Source organism: Pristiophorus japonicus, chromosome 4 (genome assembly GCF_044704955.1).
Source record: "Pristiophorus japonicus isolate sPriJap1 chromosome 4, sPriJap1.hap1, whole genome shotgun sequence".
In the NCBI taxonomy this organism is placed as follows: Eukaryota; Metazoa; Chordata; class Chondrichthyes; family Pristiophoridae; genus Pristiophorus; species Pristiophorus japonicus.
In genome coordinates this window covers 203796641-203819877 of record NC_091980.1, presented here as the reverse complement: position 1 = coordinate 203819877, position 23237 = coordinate 203796641, and the positions used below count along the sequence as shown (strand labels likewise).

The window sequence follows — 23237 nt, the reverse complement described above, 5'->3', positions numbered from 1 at the left end:
GAAGGGGGAAAGGGAAGGGGAAGGGGGAAAGGAAAGGAAAGCAGGAAGGAGGGAGGAAAGGAAAGAAGGAGGAGGGAGGGAAATGAGAGAAAGGGGAAGGAGGGAGGGAAAGGAGAGAAAGGGGAAGAAGGAGGGAAGGAAAGAAAGAGCGAAAGGAGAGAAAGAGGTAAGGAAAGGAAAGGAAAGAAAATAATTTTAACCACTGTGGCTGAATGTTTTCTTTTTGTTCTGAGTTCTGTATATGAAAGGTGTTTGTAGCAGAGCTTTTAGAATGTTATTTACTGCTTTGGCTAATGAGTGTCCCTGTGGGAAGAGGATGAATAATGTAGGGATGCACGACAAGCTACAGTATATTGTTGGAGCGCTGTGCCGACCAGCCCTAACCCTCCTAAACAAATAGAAAGATCCGAACTTGTCAGAGGAGCAATCAATGTGGGGGCCAAGATTCACCAGGAACGCAGTGATTGATTTGTATTAAATGCTGCAAGGTGGCTTACAGCCAAGCTCCAGAGCAGGCACAACACTGTAAAGTTCACCATAGCCCTAAACTTCTTTGCCTGGAGCACATTCCAGGCTGCCACCGGGGATATCAGCAATGTCAGTCAATGTGTAGTCCACACAATTAGGAAGCCGCTTGCAGGAGTGAATTTGAAATAGTTTTTTTTCACTTTCGCTAAATGTTTTATTTTTGCTGTCAACTGTGTGAGACAGGTTTGTAGGAAAACTACCTACCTTTTCATATAATGGGTGTCCCTTTGGGAATCATTCTTCATTTGACTTACTTCAATAAAGAGGGGGAATGCCCCTTTAATTGCTGCAGGCCTTTAACACCTGTGGCAACATCAGATTTCCAGCCCACTAATGCATGAATAATTCACACCTGCAGCCTATCCACAATACGTTAATGAGATTAGAAATAACAAGCTGGTTCAGCGCTTGTTGATTTGGGTGGTGCAAGTCCCACCACCATGCCAGTCTCCTGGATATGATTACAGGAACAAGCATCCTGCAGACACGATAGATGGAAAGATGTGTCAGGAGGACGAGTATTTTTGGATTTGAGGAGAGAAAGTGAGGTATCATCCCTCATTAATATTATTTTACCAACTATCTAGGTAGCACTACTGTGATAAGAATAATTCATATTTATCATTTTAGATTGAGATTAGAATTGCCATAAATATTTTTATATAATAAAGTTGTTGCTTTATTCTTTCAGTTTTATAAAATAACCTCAGTTCTTCATCAATTGATGATGTAATCAAACTGAACAAATACTCTCTCACTTTATGGAAATAAGTATAACCTTCAAACTTTGGTGAACAAGTGTGCTACTCTCTGCTGTTTGAGAATTGGCAACTATTGTCAAGCTAGAGAAAATGTGCTGCTTTGAAAATCATGGTCATTCTCTAATAACTCAATTAACATGACATAATTGTACAGAACTCAATCAATAAAGGACACTAAAGTCTAAGGAACAAATTAAGAAGCTTATACCAATGCGTGAGCTAATTTTGACACTACCACACATATAGGTGCAAGCTTCTTGGCAATCTAGGGTTTATGACATTGTTTTAAACTATTTTTCCCACAGGAAATACGCTGAGTTCTGACTCCTCAACCATGAAGAACGTTTATCCTTGTCCCACTTCATGAGTTGCTATTTGTTTACCTCATATCCTAATTTCTTCAGAAATATTGTCATCATTGGAGGTCTTTCCCCACAACACCTGAAGGCAAATGAAAGCATAAATATAAAACATTTAGCATTTCTTGATATAGTCAAGCACTGGTTTAACTTTACAATCTTCTGAATTTCTATTACAGGGTTAACAAAGCTGCTGAATAAATAGATCTAATTTATGTGCAAAGTAATACAAATATTCTACAATAATAGGTTGAATTGTTTGTACTACTGGATATAAAGGTAAAATAAATCAGCTCAGTATATCTGTTTAAAAAAAAAAAAAAAATTACTGCAAAAGCTAAGCATGAAGACTGCAAAATCAAAATGATGTAATGGTCTTAGTGCACCTTTAATCAAAGTGTATACATTTTATTGTTCACTGGTGATTTATAAATATAACTGCATTTGCTGAAGAAAATTTCTGAAGAATTTCTGATATCACTGGATAAACATAGGACTGGTTAAGTGAGCATGGTTGGGCAAGGGTGGCAACATTGCAATGTAAGCACGTCTGAATATCCGGATAAGGGTGCGTTGTATCTGTAACAAATCCAGCAACCTTGGGACCGAGACCATGCCGGTTTTTGGATTTTTTTGGATTTTAGAATGCTACTGGAACAGACAAAGTACTAATGGTGCCGTGGGTCGGGCCAGTTCGAGGGTTATTCGGCAAGGCTCGACAAAGCTCGGACCAATTGCATGCTATTTAAAACAATAACTACTCTGGTCTGCCGACTTTTGGACAATAATTCCAGATTTTATTTTACTGAATATCAAATGTCCGGTTCTCGGACAAGTGGATTTGAGACGAACCTGTAATAATAAACTGTGCTGTCCTATGCGGCTTATTTCTGAGAACCAAATATTGGAATGAGGTGCTGAAAGCTGCACTCACTGTGAGAAGGAAGATTAAAGGAGGACATGACCTGAATTTAAAGGCAATTGTGTCTCAGCATCGAGAAGCATATGGGTATAGGGAGCAAATTGAAAATTGGGCAGGTTAGGTTGTGAAACTGGAATTGGTGATAGGTGAGCTAGATCAACTAATGTCCCTTTCTCATTTCTGTAGTGTCCGAGAAACATAGAAACATAGAAACATAGAAAATAGGTGCAGGAGTAGGCCATTCGGCCCTTCTAGCCTGCACCGCCATTCAACGAGTTCATGGCTGAACATGCAACTTCAGTACCCCATTCCTGCTTTCTCACCATACCCCTTGATTCCCCTAGTAGTAAGGACTTCATCTAAATCCTTTTTGAATATATTTAGTGAATTGGCCTCAACAACTTCCTGTGGTAGAGAATTCCACAGGTTCACCACTCTCTGGGTGAAGAAATTCCTCCTCATCTCGGTCCTAAATGGCTTACCCCTTATCCTTAGACTGTGTCCCCTGGTTCTGGACTTTCCCAACATTGGGAACATTCTTCCTGCATCTAACCTGTCTAACCCCGTCAGAATTTTAAACGTTTCTATGAGGTCCCCTCTCATTCTTCTGAACTCCAGTGAATACAAGCCCAGTTGATCCAGTCTTTCTTGATAGATCAGTCCCGCCATCCCGGGAATCAGTCTGGTGAACCTTCGCTGCACTCCCTCAATAGCAAGAATGTCCTTCCTCAGGTTAGGAGACCAAAACTGTACACAATACTCCAGGTGTGGCCTCAACAAGGCCCTGTACAACTGTAGCAACACCTCCCTGCCCCTGTACTCAAATCCCCTCGCTATGAAGGCCAACATGCCATTTGCTTTCTTAACCGCCTGCTGTACCTGCATGCCAACCTTCAATGACTGATGTACCATGACACCCAGGTCTCGTTGCACCTCCCCTTTTCCTAATCTGTCACCATTCAGATAATAGTCTGTCTCTCTGTTTTTACCACCAAAGTGGATAACCTCACATTTATCCACATTATACTTCATCTGCCATGCATTTGCCCACTCACCTAACCTATCCAAGTCGCTCTGCAGCCTCATAGCATCCTCCTCGCAGCTCACACTGCCACCCAACTTAGTGTCATCCGCAAATTTGGAGATACTACATTTAATCCCCTCGTCTAAATAATTAATATACAGTGTAAACAGCTGGGGCCCCAGCACAGAACCTTGCGGTACCCCACTAGTCACTGCCTGCCATTCTGAAAAGTCCCCATTTACTCCTACTCTTTGCTTCCTGTCTGACAACCAGTTCTCGATCCATGTCAGCACACTACACCCAATCCCATGTGCTTTAACTTTGCACATTAATCTCTTGTGTGGGACCTTGTCGAAAGCCTTCTGAAAGCCCAAATATACCACATCAACTGGTTCTCCCTTGTCCACTCTACTGGAAACATCCTCAAAAAATTCCAGAAGATTTGTCAAGCATGATTTCCCTTTCACAAATCCATGCTGACTTGGACCTATCATATCACCTCTTTCCAAATGCACTGCTATGACATCCTTAATAATTGATTCCATCATTTTACCCACTACCGATGTCAGGCTGACCAGTCTATAATTCCCTGTTTTCTCTCTCCCTCCTTTTTTAAAAAGTGGGGTTACATTGGCTACCCTCCACTCCATAGGAACTGATCCAGAGTCAATGGAATGTTGGAAAATGACTGTCAATGCATCCACTATTTCCAAGGCCACCTCCTTAAGTACTCTGGGATGCAGTCCATCAGGCCCTGGGGATTTATCGGCCTTCAATCCCATCAATTTCCCCAACACAATTTCCCGGCTAATAAGGATTTCCCTCAGTTCCTCCTCCTTACTAGACCCTCCGACCCCTTTTTATATCCGGAAGGTTGTTTGTGTCCTCCTCAGTGAATACCGAACCAAAGTACTTGTTCAATTGGTCCGCCATTTCTTTGTTCCCCGTTATGACTTCCCCTGATTCTGACTGTAGGGGACCTACGTTTGTCTTTACTAACCTTTTTCTCTTTACATATCTATAGAAACTTTTGCAATCTGTCTTAATGTTCCCTGCAAGCTTCTTCTCGTACTCCATTTTCCCTGCCCTAATCAAACCCTTTGTCCTCCTCTGCTGAGTTCTAAATTTCTCCCAGTCCCCGGGTTCGCTGCTATTTCTGGCCAATTTGTATGCCACTTCCTTGGCTTTAATACTATCCCTGATTTCCCTTGATAGCCACGGTTGAGCCACCTTCCCTTTTTTATTTTTACGCCAGACAGGTATGTACAATTGTTGTAGTTCATCCATGCGGTCTCTAAATGTCTGCCATTGCCCATCCACAGTCAACCCCTCCAGTATCATTCGCCAATCTATCCTAGCCAATTCACGCCTCATACCTTCAAAGTTACCCTTCTTTAAGTTCTGGACCATGGTCTCTGAATTAACTGTTTCATTCTCCATCCTAATGCAGAATTCCACCATATTATGGTCACTCTTCCCCAAGGGGTCTCGCACAACAAGATTGCTAATTAATCCTCTCTCATTACACAACACCCAGTCTAAGATGGCCTCCCCCCTAGTTGGTTCCTCGACATATTGGTCTAAAAAACCATCCCTTATGCACTCCAGGAAATCCTCCTCCACCGTATTGCTTCCAGTTTGGTTAACCCAATCTATGTGCATATTAAAGTCACCCATTATAACTGCTGCACCTTTATTGCACGCACCCCTAATTTCATGTTTGATGCCCTCCCCAACATTACTACTACTGTTTGGAGGTCTGTACACAACTCCCACTAGCGTTTTTTGCCCTTTGGTGTTCTGCAGCTCTACCCATATAGATTCCACATCATCCAAGCTAATGTCCTTCCGAACTATTGCCTTAATTTCCTCCTTAACCAGCAATGCTACCCCACCTCCTTTTCCTTTTATTCTATCTTTCCTGAATGTTGAATACCCCTGTATGTTGAGTTCCCAGCCCTGATCATCCTGGAGCCACGTCTCCGTAATCCCAATCACATCATATTTGTTAACATCACAGTTAATTCATCCCCCTTATTGCGGATACTCCTTGCATTAAGACACAAAGCCTTCAGGCTTGTTTTTTTAACACCCTTTGTCCTTTTAGAATTTTGCTGTACAGTGGCCCTTTTTGTTCTTTGCCTTGCCTCTTATATTCTTACTGATATGATGCAACATAGCATTGACAGGACATTTTGTTCTCATGTAATCATTGTTCTATTGACTCTGTTATTACTAAAAATATTTAATCATTTTGATTATGTAGAATACACATTGGGGAGTGGTTTACAATAGATAATCTGTACTGAAAATATTCTGGTTGAAATTCAAGAAATGCTAAGTTTATCATAGAAACATAGAAAATAGGTGCAGGAGTAGACCATTCGGTCCTTCGAGCCTGCACCACCATTCAATAGGATCATGGCTGATCATGCAACTTTAGTAGCCTTTCTCTCCATACCCCTTGATCCCTTTAGCCATTAGGACCACATCTAACTCCCTTTTGAATATATCTAATGAACTGGCCTCAACAACGTTCTGTGGTAGAGAATTCCACAGCTTCACAATTCTCTGAGTGAATTTTCTCCTCATCTTGGTCCTAAATGGCTTACCCCTTATCCTTAGACTGTGACACCTGGTTCTGGACTTAACCAACATCGAGAATATTCTTCCTGCGTCTAACCTGTCCAATCCCGTCAGAATTTTATATGTTTCTATGAGATCTCCTCTCATTCATCTAAATGCCAATGAATATAAGCCTGGTCGATCCAATCTTTCTTCATATGTCAGTCCTGCCATCCCGGGAATCAGTCTAGTGAACCTTCGCTGCACTCCCTCAATAGCAAGAATGTCCTTCCTCAGATTAGGAGACCAAAACTGTACACAATAATTAAGGTGTGGCCTCACCAAGGCCCTGTACAACTGCAGTAAGACCTCCCTGCTCCTATGCTCAAATCCTCTCGCAAAGAAGGACATTTGCCGCCTTCACCGCCTGCTGTACCTGCATGCCAACTTTCAATGACTGATGTACCATGATACCCAGGTCTCGTTGCACCTCCCCTTTTCCTAATCTGTCACCATTCAGATAATAATCTGCCGCCTTGTTTTTGCCACCAAAATGGATATCCTCACATTTATCCACATTATACTGCATCTGCCATGCATTTACGCACTCATTTAATCTTTTCAAGTCACCATACAGCCTCTTGGCTTCCTCCTCACAGCTCACACCGCCACCCAGCTTAGTGTCATCTGCAAACTTGGAGACATTACATTGAATTCCTTCATCCAAATCATTAATGTATATTGTAAATAGCTGGGGTCCCAGCACTGAACCTTGCGGTATCCCACTAGTCACTACCTGCCATTCTGAAAAGGACCCGTTTATTCCAACTCTGCTTCCTGTCTGCCAAACAGTTCTCTATCCACATCAATACATTACTCCCAATACCATGTGCTTTAATTTTGCACACCAATCTCTTGTGTGGGACCTTGTCAAAAGCCTTTTGAAAGTCCAAATACACCACATCCACTGGTTCTCCCTTGTACACTCCACTAGTTACATCCTCAAAAAATTCCAGAAGATTTGTCAAGCATGATTTCCCCTTCATAAATCCATGCTGACTTGGACCGATGCTGTCACTGCTTTCCAAATGTGCTGCTATTTCATCTTTAATAATTGATTCCAACATTTTCCCCACTACTGATGTCAGGCTAACCGGTCTATAATTACCTGTTTTCTCTCTCCCTCCTTTTTTTAAAAAGTGGGGTTACATTAGCTACCCTCCAATCCATAAGAACTGATCCAGAGTCTATAGAATGTTGGAAAATGATCACCAATGCATCCACTATTTCTTCGGGCCACTTCTTTAAGTACTTTGGGATGCAGACTATCAGGCCCTGGGAATTTATCAGCCTTCAATCCCATCAATTTCCCTAACACAATTTCCTGACTAATAAGGATTTCCTTCAGTTCCTTCTTCTTGCTAGAACCTCGGTCCCCTAGTATTTCCGGAAGGTTATTTGTGTCTTCCTTAGTGACGACAGAACCAAAGTATTTGTTCAATTGGGCTGCCATTTCTTTGTTCCCCATTATAAATTCACTTGATTCTGACTGCAAGGGACCTAATCTTCACTCATCTTTTTCTCTTCACATATCTATAGAAGCTTTTGCAGTCAGTTGTTATGTTCCCTGCAACCTTACTCTCATATTCTATTTTCCCACTCCTAATTAAACCCTTTGTCCTCCTCTGCTAAATTCTAAATTTCTTCCAGTCCTCAGGTTTGCTGCTTTTTCTAGCCAATTTATATGCCTCTTCCTTGGATTTAACACTATCCCTAATTTCCCTTGTTCGCCACGGTTGAGCCACCTTCCCCGTTTTATTTTTACGCAGAAAGTGATGTAAAATTGTTGTAGTTCATCCATGTGATCTTTAAATGTCTGCCATTGTCTATCCACGGTCAACCCTTTAGGTACCATTTGCCAGTCTATCCTAGCCAATTCACGTCTCATACCATCGAAGTTACCTTTCTTTAAGTTCAGGACATAAGTCTTTGAATTAACTGTGTCACTCTCCATCTTAATGAAGAATTCTACCATATTATGGTCACTCTTTCCCAAGGGGCCTCGCACAACAAGATTGCTAATTAATCCTCTCTCGTTACAAGGAGGAAATTGTACGCAGATTATTCTTCTGTTACTGAAGAGCAAGGAAGCTATTGGACTGCAACAAAGCTGTGAAGCCAAGCCTTAATGTCATGTTTTAGACCCCTCTCTCATTTTATTGCCCTTGATCTTACTTGCCTATCAAGCCAGTCTTATGCCCAAACAAATGGAAGCCAGCACATTTCAGCTTTGGTTGGCTTTTGTGCCAAAAGGGGATTGTTCCAGTCATTGCTCTAGGAGTCCATATTTCATGAGTCCAGTCTAGGATGGCCAGCTCTCTAGTTGGTTCCTCGACATATAGGTCTAGAAAACCATCCCATGTACACTCCAGGAAATCCTCCTCCACCGTATTGTTACCAGTTTGGTTAGCCCAATCTATATGTAGATTAAAGTCAACCTTTATTGCTGTACTTTTATTGCACGCATCCCTAATTTCCTGTTTGATGCCATCCTCAACCTCACTACTACTGTTTGGTAGTCTGTACACAACTCCCACTAGCGTTTTCTGTCCTTTGGTGCTCCACAGCTCTACCTATACAGATTCCACATCATGAAAGCTAATGTCCTTCCTTACGATTGCGTTAATCTCCTCTTTAACCAGCAACGCTACCCCACCTCCTTTTCCTTTCTGTCTATCCTTCCTGAATATTGAATACCCCTGGATTTTGAGTTCCCAGCCTTGGTCACCCTGGAGCCATGTCTCTGTAATCCCAATTACATCATATCCGTTAACAGTTAATTCATCCACCTTATTACGAATGCTCCTCGCGTTGAGACACAGAGCCTTCAGGCTTGTCTTTTTAACACACTTTGTCCTTTTAGAATTATGTTGTAATGTGGCCCTTTTTGATTTTTGCCTTTGATCATGAACTTGCATAACGAGTCTCGAGAAACTAGATTTGGTCTTACAATTCAGAATCTGTCATTTTTATGCTTGGGCGTGCTTGTGCAGAGGTAGTGAGAAGTTACGGACTGAAATAGATATGACATTGTGGGAACTTTTTGCCAATGATCTTGCAACAATTTCAGGGGGAAAAAAAACAAAATTCCATTGTTGACTCAGTAAAGACATAAACCATTGACCATTGTCAGAACCATGTATGGTACAATTACATTTTACATGCGAAAAAATTGCCCTAGAAATAAGATAAAGGTCACAACCATTCTGTAAGAATGAACTTAGTCATACTCTATACAGTACTTTTCATGTTCGCAAGATGTCCCAAAGTACTTTTCAATCTAATGGTTTACTTTTGAAGTGCAGTCAATGTAATTATGTCAGAAATGCTGCTACAAGCCAGAGAAACAACTACTTACATTTATATGGTGCCTTTTAATGTAGTAAATCATACAAAGGAGTGAATTGGACAACATTTGACACCAAGCCAAAGAAGGAAACATTAGCACAGGTGACTAATAACTTGGGCAAAAAGGTAGGTTTTAAGGGGGGTCATAAAGAAGGAGAAAGAGAGAGGTGGTGAAGTTTAGGGAGGGAATTCCAGGGCTTAGGGCCTAGAGGGCAGAACACACAGCCACTGGTGATGTGAAGGAAGTGGCGAATGGACAAGAGGCCAGAGTTGGAGAAATAGGGGTCTTGGAGGGTTGTAGGGCTGGAGGAGGTTATAGAGGTTGTGAGGGGAGGGATTTGAAATTTTAAAATTTTAAAATCGATGCATTTAGAGATTGGGAGCCAATGTAGGCCAGCAAGCACAGCAGTGAATGGGACTTGGTGCGAGTTGGGATATGGGCAGCAGAGTTTTGGTTGAGCTTAAATTTATGAAAGATGGGAGGCTGACCAGGAGAGCAAATTAGTAAAAGACTGAATAATCTGTTTTTGGTGATGTCGGTCAGGACACTGGGAGATTTCTCTGCTATTTTTCAGGTAGTCCCATGGGATCTTTTATGGTCACCTGTTCAGGCAGATTGTGTCTTGGTTCTGCAGCTTCAAGTCCCACTATCGACTTAAGGACATAATGTAGGCTGACACTTCAAGGCAGTACTGCATTGTCAAAATTGCTGTCTTTCTAATGAGATGGTAAACTGAGGCTCTGTCTACTTTCTCGGGTGGATGCAAACGATCCCATTGAAGAAGAGCAGGGGATTTGTGCAGATGAACTGGTTATTAATCTTATTATTGTTTGTTGGACTTTGCTGTGCACATTGATATTGCAGAACAAGCGTGACTGCACTTCAAAAGCAATTCATTGGCTGTGCATCTTAGAATGTCCTGAGGATGTGAAAAATTATACTTAAAGACAAGCACTTTGTTTAGTTTATGCACTTAAGTCCATAGTGCGGCTTCAACCAAGAACCCTCTGACCGAGGCAAGAATGCTACCAACTGAACCATGTTAATACTCTCATAAATAGCCTGCTGGGAGAACTTGAGTATCAAGCTGAGAACATAAGAATTAGGAGCAGGAGTAGGCCATTCGGCTTCTCACTCCTGCTCCGCCATTCAATAAGATCATGGCTGATCTTCTACCTCAACTCCACTTGCCAGGACTATCCCCATATACCTTGATTCCCTTAATATCCAAAAAGTTATTGAACTTTATCTTGAAGATACTCAAAGACTGAGCTTCTACAAAATTCTGGCGTAGAGAATTCCAAAAATTCACCACCCTCTGAGTGAAGAAATTTCTCCTCATCTCAGTCCTAAATGGCCGACCCCTAATTCTGAGACTGTGACCCTTGGTTCTAGATACCCCAAGCAGGAGAAACATCCTCCCTGCATCTACCCTGTCAAGCCCTGTAAGAATTTTGTAAGTTTCAATGAGATCACCTCTCATTCTTCTAAACTCTAGAGAATATAGGCCTAGTCTACTCAATTTCTCCTCATAGGACAATCCCCCATCTCAGGAAACAGTCTGATGAATCTTTGTTGCACTCCCTCAATGGCAAGTATATCCTTCCTTAGGTAAGGAGATCAAAACTGTACACAATACTCCAGGTGTGGTCTCACCAGGGCCCTATATAATTGCAGTAAGATGTCTTGGGGTGGAAATTCAGTTGTGTCTCTGTTGTGGCGTTAATCCAGGTGGAGCGGTACATTTTGCACCGGTAAATGGTTTGCGTCAGCCGCCGCAAAATTCAGCACCTGGGCCCTGAGTTTGGAGCGGAGCGCTAAGGGAGGCATTGTGCACACCTTTTTAGGGCGTGAGGCCGGCTGAGCAAGTGAAAATCCCGAGCTAAACAGCTAACCTCGGAGCGACCCAAGAGAGACTTCGGGGGAAAAAATAAATCTGAAAAAAACCCCACCAAAAACATTCCCAAGAAATCAAAAACACTTACCTCAGGTCAACATTACTTACCTCAATGCGGCTGCTACAGCTTGGAATGCCAACTTTCACAGGCGTTCCCACCAGGGCGCTCTACTGACGCTACAGGTCGGGCATGATATTGAGCCAATATCGCAACCAGGGGTGTTGCACACCGACTCGCCATTTTCGGGCGGTAATGCTCCGCACCCCCTAGAAACCAGCACCGAATATCCCTGGCTGCCCGCCTGGAAGTATTTACCGCGGCCATTGTTCCTCCAGGGTGCTAACGGAGTCGATAAGCTTCTTGTAATAAAGGCCAACATACCATTTGCTTTCCTAATTACTTGCTGTAACTGCATATTAACTTTCAGTGATTCGTGTACAAGGACACCCAGGTCCCTCTGAACACCAACATTTCCCAATCTCTCAGCTTTTTAAAAAATACACTGCTTTTCTATTTTTCTTACCAAAGTGGATAACTTCACATTTCTCCACATTATATTCCATTTGCCATGTTCTTGCCCACTCACTTAGCCTGTCTATATCCCCTTGAAGCCTCTTTGCATCCTCCTCGCAACGTACATTTTCACCTAGCTATGTAGGAGCTCCAAATCTATTTTTACTATATGTTCTATGGCCTGGATTTTGTGGTCAGCAGCGAACGCCAGCCATTCATTACACTTACACTTACACTTGCCCGCAGACCTGAGTGAACAGGGCAAGCGATGGTTAAGGAGAAACATCAATCAGATTGAAGAATCCTTACAGAGCCACGCAGAATCTAAACCAGGAAGTGTAAGTTAGAATATTTAGTTCAATACCAAATCATGTACAGAAAGCGAAATAAATATGGAATTAAGAGAGAAAGTTAAGAGAAATAAAAAGTTAAAAAATGTTTGAAATTTTAAAAAGCTCCAACAATAATTAAAATCTGAAGGAATGAGACTCCATATTTTTTTTAAGTAAATTTTCAGTGCCAGAGAGATTGGATGTAATTAAGAATTATCACGCTGTTAAAAATTAACTTATACTTAAATAGACAAGCCCTTACTTTTTCTGGTTCATTTAGTGGGTACCTATCACCTAAGTACTGTATATTCATGGCGTTCCATGTATATGAATGCCGATTCTCTCAGTGAAATATCTGTGTAGCGCAGCTTCTGGAGGAACAAGGCAAATTGAACAGCAACGTCCTGATTTCTGCGTTTAACTGCACATGTGCAGTTGCCGGAAGTTGCTATCTGATTGACTCCTTAATAACAGTGAGCAAAATCCAGGTCATTTATGTTTTAATTAAAACAGAACATTTCAGCAGGCATAAATAGTGAGCAGGCATAAAACAGTACTGATGTGGGGATGGTGTGTACACTTTTATATTGACAGTGCTCATCAGCAGCATGCTCACAGTACCTCTATGTGCGCAAATGCAGGCATCGTCTGCGAACTGTAGCTCGCGACAGACGTTGGGGTGGTTTTGGACCTGGCCTGGTGTCGACGAAGGTTGAACAGGTTCCCACTGGTTCTGTAGTTTAGTTCCACTCCAGTGCGGAGCTTGTTGACTGTGAGGTTGAGCATGGCAGTGAGGAAGAAACACAGAAACATAGAAAATAGGTGCAGGAGTAGGCCATTCGGCCCACCATTCAATAAAATCATGGCTGATCCTTCACCTCAGTACCCCTTTCCTGCTATCTCTCCATACCCCTTGATCCCTTTAGCCGTAAGGGCCATATCTAACTCCCTCTTGAATACATCCAATGAACTGGCATCAACAACTCTCTGCGGCAGGGAATTCCACAGGTTAACAACTCTCTGAGTGAAGAAGTTTCTCCTCATCTCAGTCCGAAATGGCCTACCCCTTATCCTAAGACTGTCCCCTGGTTCTGGACTTCCCCAACATCGGGAACATTCTTCCCGCATCTAACCTGTCCCATCCCGTCAGAATATTAAACGTTTCGATGAGACCCCCTCTCATCCTTCTAAACTCCAGTGTATAAAGGCCCAGTTGATCCAGTCTCTCCTCATATGTCAGTCCAGCCATCCCTGGAATCAGTCTGGTGAACCTTCGCTGCACTCCCTCAATAGCAAGAACGTCCTTCCTCAGATTAGGAGACCAAAACTGAACACAATATTCCAGGTGAGGCCCTGTACAATTGCAGTAAGACCTCCCTGCTCCTATGCTCAAATCTCCTAGCTATGAAGGCCAACATGCCATTTGCCTTCTTCACCGCCTGCTGTACCTGCATGCCAACTTTCAATGACTGATGAACCATGACACCCAGATCTCGTTGCACCTCCACTTTTCCTAATCTGCCATTCAGATAATATTCTGCCTTCGTGTTTTTGCCACCTAAGTGGATAACCTCACATTTATCCACAGTATACTGCATCTGCCATGCATTTGCCCACTCACCTAACCTGTCCAAGTCACCCTGCAGCCTCTTAGCAGCATCCTCACAGCTCAAACCAGCACTCAGTTTAGTGTCATCTGCAAACTTGGAGATATTACACTCAATTCCTTCATCAAAATCATTGATGTATATTGTAAAGAGCTGGAGTCCCAGCACTGAGTCCTGCGGCACTCCACTAGTCACTACCTCCCATTTCAAAAAGGACCCGCTTATTCCGACTCTCTGCTTCCTGTCTGCCAACCAAGTCTCTATCCACGCCAGTACATTACCCCCAATACCATGTGCTTTGATTTTGCACACCAATCTCTTGTGTGGGACCTTGTCAAAGACCTTTTGAAAGTCCAAATACACCACATCCACTGGTTCTCCCTTGTCCACTCTACTAGTTACATCCTCAAAAAATTCCAGAAGATTTGTCAAGCATGATTTCCCTTTCATAAATCCATGCTGACTTGGACTGATCCTGTCACTGCTTTCCAAATGCACTGCTATTTCATCCTTAATAATTGATTCCAACATTTTCCCCACTACTGATGTCAGACTAACCGGTCTATAATTACCCGTTTTCTCTCTCCCTCCTTTTTTACAAAGTGGTGTTACATTAGCTACCCTCCAGTCCATAGGAACTGATCCAGAGTCGATAGACTGTTGGAAAATGATCACCAATGCATTCACTATTTCTAGGGCCACTTCCTTAAGTACTCTGGGATGCAGACTATCAGGACCCGGGGATTTATCGGCCTTCAATCCCATCAATTTCCCCAACACAATTTCCCTCCTAATTAGGATATCCTTCAATTCCTCCTTCTCACTAGACCCTCGGTCCCCTAGTACATCCGGAAGGTTATTTGTGTCTTCCTTCGTGAAGACAGAAGCAAAGTATTTGTTCAATTGGTCTGCCATTTCCTTGTTCCCCATTATAAAGTCACCCGAGTCCCACTGCAAGGGACCTACGTTTGTCTTCACTACTCCTTTTCTCTGCAAAAGCTTCTATAGATATGAGAAGTCAGTTTTTATGTCCCGGCAAGCTTCCTCTCGTACTCTATTTTCCTCCTCCTAATTAAACCCTTTGTCCTCCTCTGCTGAATTCTAATTTTCTCCCAGTCCTTTAGTTTGCTGCTTTTTCTGGCCAAATGAGAAGAGGGTTAGGGCGATGACACAACCCTGTTTGACCCCGGTCCAGACATGCACTGAGTCTGTAATGGATCTGTTGGTAAGGATCACGGCCTGCATGTCGTCGTGGAGCAGGCGGAGGATGGTGACAAACTTTTGGGGACATCTGAAACGGAGGAGGGCATTCCATAGACACTCGCGGTTGACAGTATCAAAAGCCTTTGTAAGGTCGAAGAAGGCCATGTATAAAGGCTGGTGCATTTCCCTGCATTTTTCCTGCAACTGTCGCATTGTAAAAATCATGTCCTTTGTGCCCCGTTGGGGACGAAATCCGCACCGTGACTCCGGGAGGAGCTCCTTAGCCACTGAGAGAAGACGGTAGAGGAGGTCCTACAAGCTGAATTTAGGGAGCTAGGAGTTGAATTAAAAAGTAGGACCTCAAAGGTAGTAATCTCAGGATTTCTACCAGTGCCACGTGCTAGTCAGAGCAGGAATCACAGGATAGCTCAGATGAATACGTGGCTTGAAGAGTGGTGCAGAAGGGAGGGATTAAAATTCCTGGGATATTGGAACTGGTTCTGGGGGAGGTGGGACCAGTACAAACCAGACAGTCTGCACCTGGGCAGGACTGGAACCAATATCCTGAGGGGAGTGTTTGCTAGCGCTGTTGGGGAGGGGTTAAACTAATATGACAGGGGGATGGGAACCTATGCAGGGAGACAGAGGGAAGTAGAATGGGGGCAGAAGCAAAAGATAAAAAGAAGAAAAGTAAAAGTGGAGGGCAGAGAAACACAAGGCAAAAATCAAAAAGGGCCACATTACAGAAAAATTCTAAAGAGACAAAGTGTGTTAAAAAGACAAGCCTGAAGGCTCTGTGCCTCAATGCAAGGAGTATTCATAATAAGGTGGATGAATTAACTGCACAGGCAGCTATTAATGAATATGATATAATTAGCATCACGGAGACATGGCTCCAGGGTGACCAAGGCTGGGAACTCAACATCCAGGGGTATTCAACATTCAGGAAGGATAGACAGAAAGGAAAAGGAGGTGGGGTAACGTTGCTGGTTAAAGAGGAAATTAACGCAATAGTAAGGAAGGACATTAGCTTGGATGATGTGGAATCTGCATGGGTAGAGCTGCGGAATACCAAAGGGCAGAAAATGCTAGTGGGAATTGTGCACAGACCATCAAACAGTAGTCGTGAGGTTGGGGACAGCATCAAACAAGAAATTAGCGATGCGTGCAATAAAGGTACAGCAGTTATCATGAGTGACTTTGATGTACATATAGATTAGGCTAACCAAACTGATAGCAATATGGTGGAGGAGGGCTGGCCATCCTAGACTGGGTGATGTGAAATGAGAAAGGACTAATTAGCAATCTTCTTGTGAGAGGCCCATTGGGGAAGAGTGACCATAATATGGTAAATACTTTATTAAGATGGAGATTACACAGTTAATTCAGAGACTAGGGTCCTGAACTTAAGGAAAGGTAACTTTGATGGTATGAGACGTGAATTGGCTAGAATAGACTGGCGAATGAGACTTAAAGGGTTGATGGCGGATAGGCAATGGCAAACATTTAAAGATCACAGGGATTAACTTCAACAATTGTACATCCCTGTCTGGAGTAAAAATAAAATGGGGAAGGTGGCACAACTGTGGCGAACAAGGGAAATTAAGGATCGTGTTAAATCCAAGGAAGAGGCATTTAAATTGGCCAGAAAAAGCAGCAAACCTAAGGACTGGGAGAAATTTAGAATTCAGCAAAGGAGGACAAAGGGTTTAATTATGAGGGTGAATATAGAGTATGAGAGTAAGCTTGCTGGGAACATAAAAACTGACTGCAAAAGCTTCTATTAGAGAAAAAGATCAGTGAAGACAAACGTAGGTCCCTTGCAGTCAGATTCAGGTGAATTTATAATGCGAAACAAAGAAATAGCAGACCAGTTGAACAAATACTTTGGTTCTGTCTTCACGAACAAAGCCACAAATAACCTTCCGGATGTACTAGGGGACCGAGGGTCTAGTGAGAACGAGGAACTCAAGGAAATCCTTATTAGGTGGAAATTGTGTTCGGGAAATTGATGGGATTGAAGGCTGATAAATCCCCAGGGGCTGATAGTCTGCATCACAGAGTGCTTAAGAAAGTGGCCCTGGAAATAGTGGATACATTGGTGATCATTTTCCAACAGTCTATCAACTCTGGATCAGTTCCTATGGACTGGAGGGTAGCTAATGTAACACCACTTTTTAAAAAAGGAGGGAGAGAGAAAACGGGTAATTATAGACCGGTTAGCTTCACATCAGTAGTGGGGAAAATGTTGGAATCAATTATTAAAGATGAAATAGCAGCACATTTGGAAAGCAGTGACAGCATCGGTCCAAGTCAGCATGGATTTATGAAGGGGAAATCATGGTTGACAAATCTTCTAGAATTTTTTGAGGATGTAACTAGTAAAGTGGACAAGGGAGAACCAGTGGATGTGGTGTATTTGGACTTTCAAAAGGTTTTTGACAAGGTCCCACACAAGAGATTGGTGTGCAAAATCAAAGCACATGGTATTGGAGGTAATGTATTCACATTGATAGAGAACTGGTTGGCAGACAGGAAACCGAGAGTCGGGATAAACTGATCCTTTTCAGAATGGCAGGCAGTGACTAGTGGGGTGCCACAGCTATTTACAATATACATCAGTGATTTAGATGAAGGAATTGAGTGTAATATCTCCAAGTTTGCAGATGACACTAAGCTGGATGGTGGTGTGAGCTGTGAGGCGGACGCTAAGAGGCTGCAGGGTGACTTGGACAGGTTAGGTGAGTTGGCAAATGCATGGCAGATGCAGTATAATGTGGATAAATGTAAGGTTATCCACTTTGGTGGCAAAAACAAGAAGGCAGAATATTATCTGAATGGCAGCAGATTAGGAAAAGGGGAGGTGCAATGAAACCTTGGTATCATGGTACATCTGTCATTGAAAGTTGGCATGCAGCTACAGCAGGTGGTGAAGCATGCAAATGGCATGTTGGCCTTCATAGCTAGGGGAGTTTGAGTATAGGAGCAGGGAGGTCTTACTGCAGTTGTACAGGGCCTTAGTGAGGCCTCACCTGGAATATTGTGTTCAGTTTTGGTCTCCTAATCTGAGGAAGGACATTCTTGCTATTGAGCGAGTGCAGCGAAGGGTCACCAGACTGATTCGCGGGATGGCAGGACTGACATGTGAGGAGAGACTGGATCGACTGGGCCTGTATTCACTGGAGTTTAGAAGGATGAGAGGGGATCTTATAGAAACGTATAAGATTCTGACGGGACTGGACAGGTTAGATGCAGGAAAAATGTTCCCGATGTTGGGGAAGTCCAGAACCAGGGGACACAGTCTAAGGATAAGGGCTAAGCCATTTAGGACTGAGATGAGGAGAAACTTCTTCACTCAGAGAGTTGTTAACCTGTGGAATTCCCTACCACAGAGAGTAGTTGATGCCAGTTCATTGGATATATTCAAGAGGGAGTTAGATATGGCCCTTACGGCTAAAGGGATCAAGGGATATGGAGAGAAAGCAGGAAAGGGGTACTGAGATGAATGTTCAGCCATGATCTTATTGAATGGTGGTGCAGGCTCGAAGGGCCGAATGGCCTACTCCTGCACCTATTTTCTACGTTTCTATGACTCTAGCGACAACTTTCCCAGTGACTGATAATCGGGAGATTCCTCTGTAGTTGCCGCTGTCGGACTTGTCCCCTTTTTTAAAGATGGTCACGATCACTGCATCTCTGAGATCTCTCGGCATACTCTCCTCCCTCCAGATGACAGAGATGAGGTCATATATTCACGCCAACAGTGCCTCTCCACCATACTTCAGTGCCTCAGTGGGGATTCCATCCGCTCCCATAGCCTTGTTGATCTTAAGCTGTCTTATGGCTTTTTTTACCTCGTGCAGTGCTGGGGTTTTATTGAGGTGGTGGCGGGTAGCATGCTGCGGGTTGGCGTCGAGAACACTCGATTGAGGAGATCTTCGACATGCTCCTTCCAGTGGGCCCTGACTGCCTCGGTGTCCTTGATGAGTGTTTCCCCGTTCTTGGCCAACAGTGGAGTGGGGCCTTGGGTGTTTGTACCTCGCTGCCATGCTCCGCCTCACAGTCAACAAGCTCCCCGCTGGAGTGCAACTAAACTTCAGAACCAGTGGGAAACTGTTCAACCTTCGTCGACTCCAGGCCAGGTCCAAGACATACAGAGGCTGAACTCCAAGTCATAGTCAACGTATTTACTGAAGCATACGAAATCATGGGCCTTGCGCTAAACATCCGTAAGGCAAAGGTCCTCCACCAGCCTATCCTCGCTGCACAGCACTCCCCCCAGTCATCAAGATCCTTGGCGCGGCCCTCGACAACGTGGACCATTTCCCATACCTCGGGAGCTCTTATCAACAAAAGCAGACATTGACGACGAGATTCAACACCGCCTCCAGTGCGCCTGCGCAGCCTTTTGTCGCCTGAGGAAGAGTCTTTGGACTAGTCTCAAATCCACCACCAAGCTCATGGCCTACAGGGCTGTAGTAATACCTGCCCTCCTGTATGGCTCAGAGACATGGACCATGTAGAGTAGACACCGCAGGTCGCTGGAGAAATACCACCAACGATGTCTCTGCAAGATCCTAAAAATCCCCTGGGAGGACAGGCCCACCAACGTTAGCGTCCTCGACCAGGCCAACATCCCTAGCATTGAAGCACTGACCACACTTGATCAGCTCCGCTGGGTGGGCCACATCGTTTGGATGCCAGACACGAGGCTCCCAAAGCAAGCGCTCGACTCGGAATTCTTTCAACGCAAGCGAGCCAAAGTTGGGCAGAGGAAACGTTACAAGGACACCCTCAAAGCCTCCCTAATAAAGTGCAACATCCCTACCGACACCTGAGAGTCCCTGGCCAAAGACTGCCCTAAGTGGAGGAAGTGCATCCGGGAGGGCGCTGAGCACCTCGAGTCTCATCGCGAAGAGCATGCAGAAATCAAGCGCGGGCAGCGGAAAGAGCATGCGGCAACCCAGTCCCTCCCAACCTTTCCCTCAACAACTATCTGTCCCACCTGTATCAAGGACTGTGGTTCTCGTATTGGATTGTTCAGCCACCTAAGGACTCACTTTTAGAGTGGAAGCAAGTCTTCCTTGATTCCGAGGGACTGCCTATGATGATGATGGCTCGCAGTACTCACACCACTGGTGGCACACTATAAAGGTGAACTCTTGCACCTCCTCTGACATCTCGGACTAACCTTCCTGAATCACAAAGGCTGGAAGAGGTACAATAAACTGAGCACTGCTTCTAATTGGCCCTCCAAAGAGGTCAATAGAGACCAACAACTCATTTGGTGTATAAAATGGGGAATGTGGTATTTGAAGATTGGAGTTTCTACTTGGACATCTTTCTCCCAGTACCCCAATGTCAAACCATTTGAAGGTAAACCTATTTTAAGTTCTGCAATCTATATTAAAATAATAATATGCCTAAAATATAGCAGTCACCAAAAATAAGTTATTCTGACATCCTGTGGCAAATTGCAGGTACTGCATACTAAACTCAGTAAAGGCCTTTAATATTTAGTTCAATAATTATAACTTGTGATTGGAAACCAATGACAATATATATTACTTTCTCCTATCAAGCCTTTTTGGGGGTGAAATTCGGTTTGGGGCGGTAACTTTTAAAAGTTTGAAAAGTTAGCGCTAGGCGCAAACAATTGGTAAATTCTGCTAAATTGGCCTTCAGCACCCCTGGAAGGGAAGGCACCACTGACCTCAGTGGGGCACTGCATGGGGTGCTAATTGCAGAGCACTACCCAATTTCTGGTGACTTATATTCAATCATCCTTCAATCCTTCACACTGGCTGATTCCAGCTGATCAAGCTGCACCTGCTCATTTTCAGCATTGCTGCATTTGAGGGAGAGCTGTGAGGTACTGAAACAACTTTCTGGGATGGCTGCTAGAAATCCTGCTGCAAGGGAGAGGGCCAGGCGCTTCAATGATGTGGCATTGGAGACATTGGTGGGGGCAGTGGCGAGAAGGAGGGATTCGCTGTTCCCCGCATCTGGAAGGAGGCCATTATAACATGTCTTCAGGGCCATGTAGAGAGAAGTGGCCAAGGAGGTGTCGGCCAGCACTGTTGTCGATTGAACCCTGACACAGTGCCGCAAGAAGTTCAATGACCTTAGTCGGGTGGTCAAGGTGAGTATATGCTTCCACACGTCCTACATACCAGCCTCTGAACCTCTCTCTGCACACTGCGAAAACCACCATTCCCCAACACTCACCCACCAAACATGTGCAACTACTCAAACTCTCATCCTCATCTCATGCCTTGCCTACAATCACAACTATTCAGCGACAGCAGGCATATATCCCAGACTCCCAGCTGGACTCTTACCCACATAAGTTCCTTTCTTTTGCAGGCCAAGATAGCACATAATAGGAGGGAGCAGCAGAGGACTGGAGGGGATGAACCTCAACTGCAGGAGCTTTCTGACCTGGAGGAGCGAGTGCTGCGGCTCATTGGCCCGTAGGTGGTGGGCGCATGGCCGGCGGAGACGTCGACCCCGTTGGGGGCAACAACGGTATCTTTATCCCCTCTTCTTTTCTCATCCCACTTCCCTGTCATACCAGAAGACGATATCACTTTCCAGCTCCTGATAGTTTCTACCTTCCTTGCTCCATTCCTGCCCCTCACCTTAATGCGAGTCTTGTGCCATTTATGCTTTCAGATTATATCAAGCAGATGTGCAGCCTGTACCTGAATCTCCGCCCCCCCTCCCCCCATCCCCCCATCACACCTGAGGAGGAAGATGAGGAGGAGGAGGATTCAAGCACTGCGTCATTGCCTCTCTCACCCACAGGCACCAGCTCAGAGACTGGCACCATGCGTTCGTTAGAGTTTAGGTTCGTAGAGGGGTCTGCACTGGGTGATGCACCGGGGCCTAGTGGGCTGCAGCAAGGTCAAGGGGAAAAGGTACTCTTTTAACATGTTAGGTGCAATGGCAATGGTGCCCGAGAGACTCTCAGCAATGGTAAGGAGCGTGGAGGAGTATGCCTCCAATATTACACAGAGCTCCATGCACACCATGGAGACCAGCATTTCCAGTCTGCAGACAATGGTGGACTCCCAGAGAGACCATGCGGATCCAGACCTCATGATGCATGTCATTGGCAATGTGGCAGCTTCCATTGCAGCACAGGTGGTAGTAACGCAAAATCTTGGTGCTATAATGCAGACAAATGGTTGGTGGCATCGAATCTCAGACTACTGCCATGCATTTTCAGCTGGATGTCACGCAATGTCTTGCTGCTGTCATGCAGTCAATGACTACTGGCATGGAGTCTCGGACTACTCTCATGCAGTTTCAGCTGGATGCCACAGGTGGTTTGACTGCTGTCATGCAGTCAATGACTGCTTGCATCAAACCTCATTCAATCTCGGCTGGATGCCATCACTATTGGATCCTCCACAATCCATCAGGGATCTCAGTGTCATAGCAGGCCACCAATCCGTGCTCTATCAGATTGGTGGGGGTGCTGAGGTGCTACCACGGAGGACAGCATTCCTGAGCCCAAAACTGCCACTCCTCCATTGCACTTGTCACCCAGTCAGCCAGACTGCCGCCGGCCAACCTGAGGTGGTGCAGTCTACAGCCGGACCTTCCAGACCCAGAGCTGGTCGAGGGTATCCTGCAAGGCCATCTGTAGTCTCTGGCCCTGACACACAGCAGTCTTCCACCAGTCATGCTGCAGCTACAGGGGACACATTGTGGATGAGCTGTAGAATAGGTAAACCGAGTGTTAAGAGGGGATATAAAGAAATGCACAAGGGTGATTGTTAAATATATTTGTTTTTTTATGATACTCATAAATGTTATGACATAAATTTGAATTGGAATGTTTCATCTTTGGTGGTGTCTCTCATTTCAGTTTTGGGCCTGTGGTATGGAAGGGCAAATTGATGTGCTGATAGGGAAGAACCGAGAAGTGGGCTGGAATTCACTGGAACTGAAGTCTGATGAGGCAGTTGCCCTTGTAAAATACCGATTGCGTGGCTGCCTCCTCCATCAGTACTGTTGCTGCAACTGCTCCTCCTCTTGTTCCTCCTGCTCCTGAGGTGGTGGAGCTATGCCTGGTGGAAATGGCTATGCCCTCATGATGGCCAAGTTG

General features: G+C 44.4%; 1 protein-coding gene across 1 annotated transcript in view; it reads right to left on the bottom strand.

Moving 5' to 3' along the window:
* Positions 1-23237, bottom strand: part of LOC139263242 (uncharacterized) — a 188934-nt gene that overhangs the window by 10809 nt on the left and 154888 nt on the right. The window contains exon 16 of the mRNA XM_070879009.1: positions 1673-1730. Coding sequence (XP_070735110.1) covers positions 1673-1730 — 58 coding nt within the window. The remainder of the gene's footprint in view (positions 1-1672; positions 1731-23237) is intronic.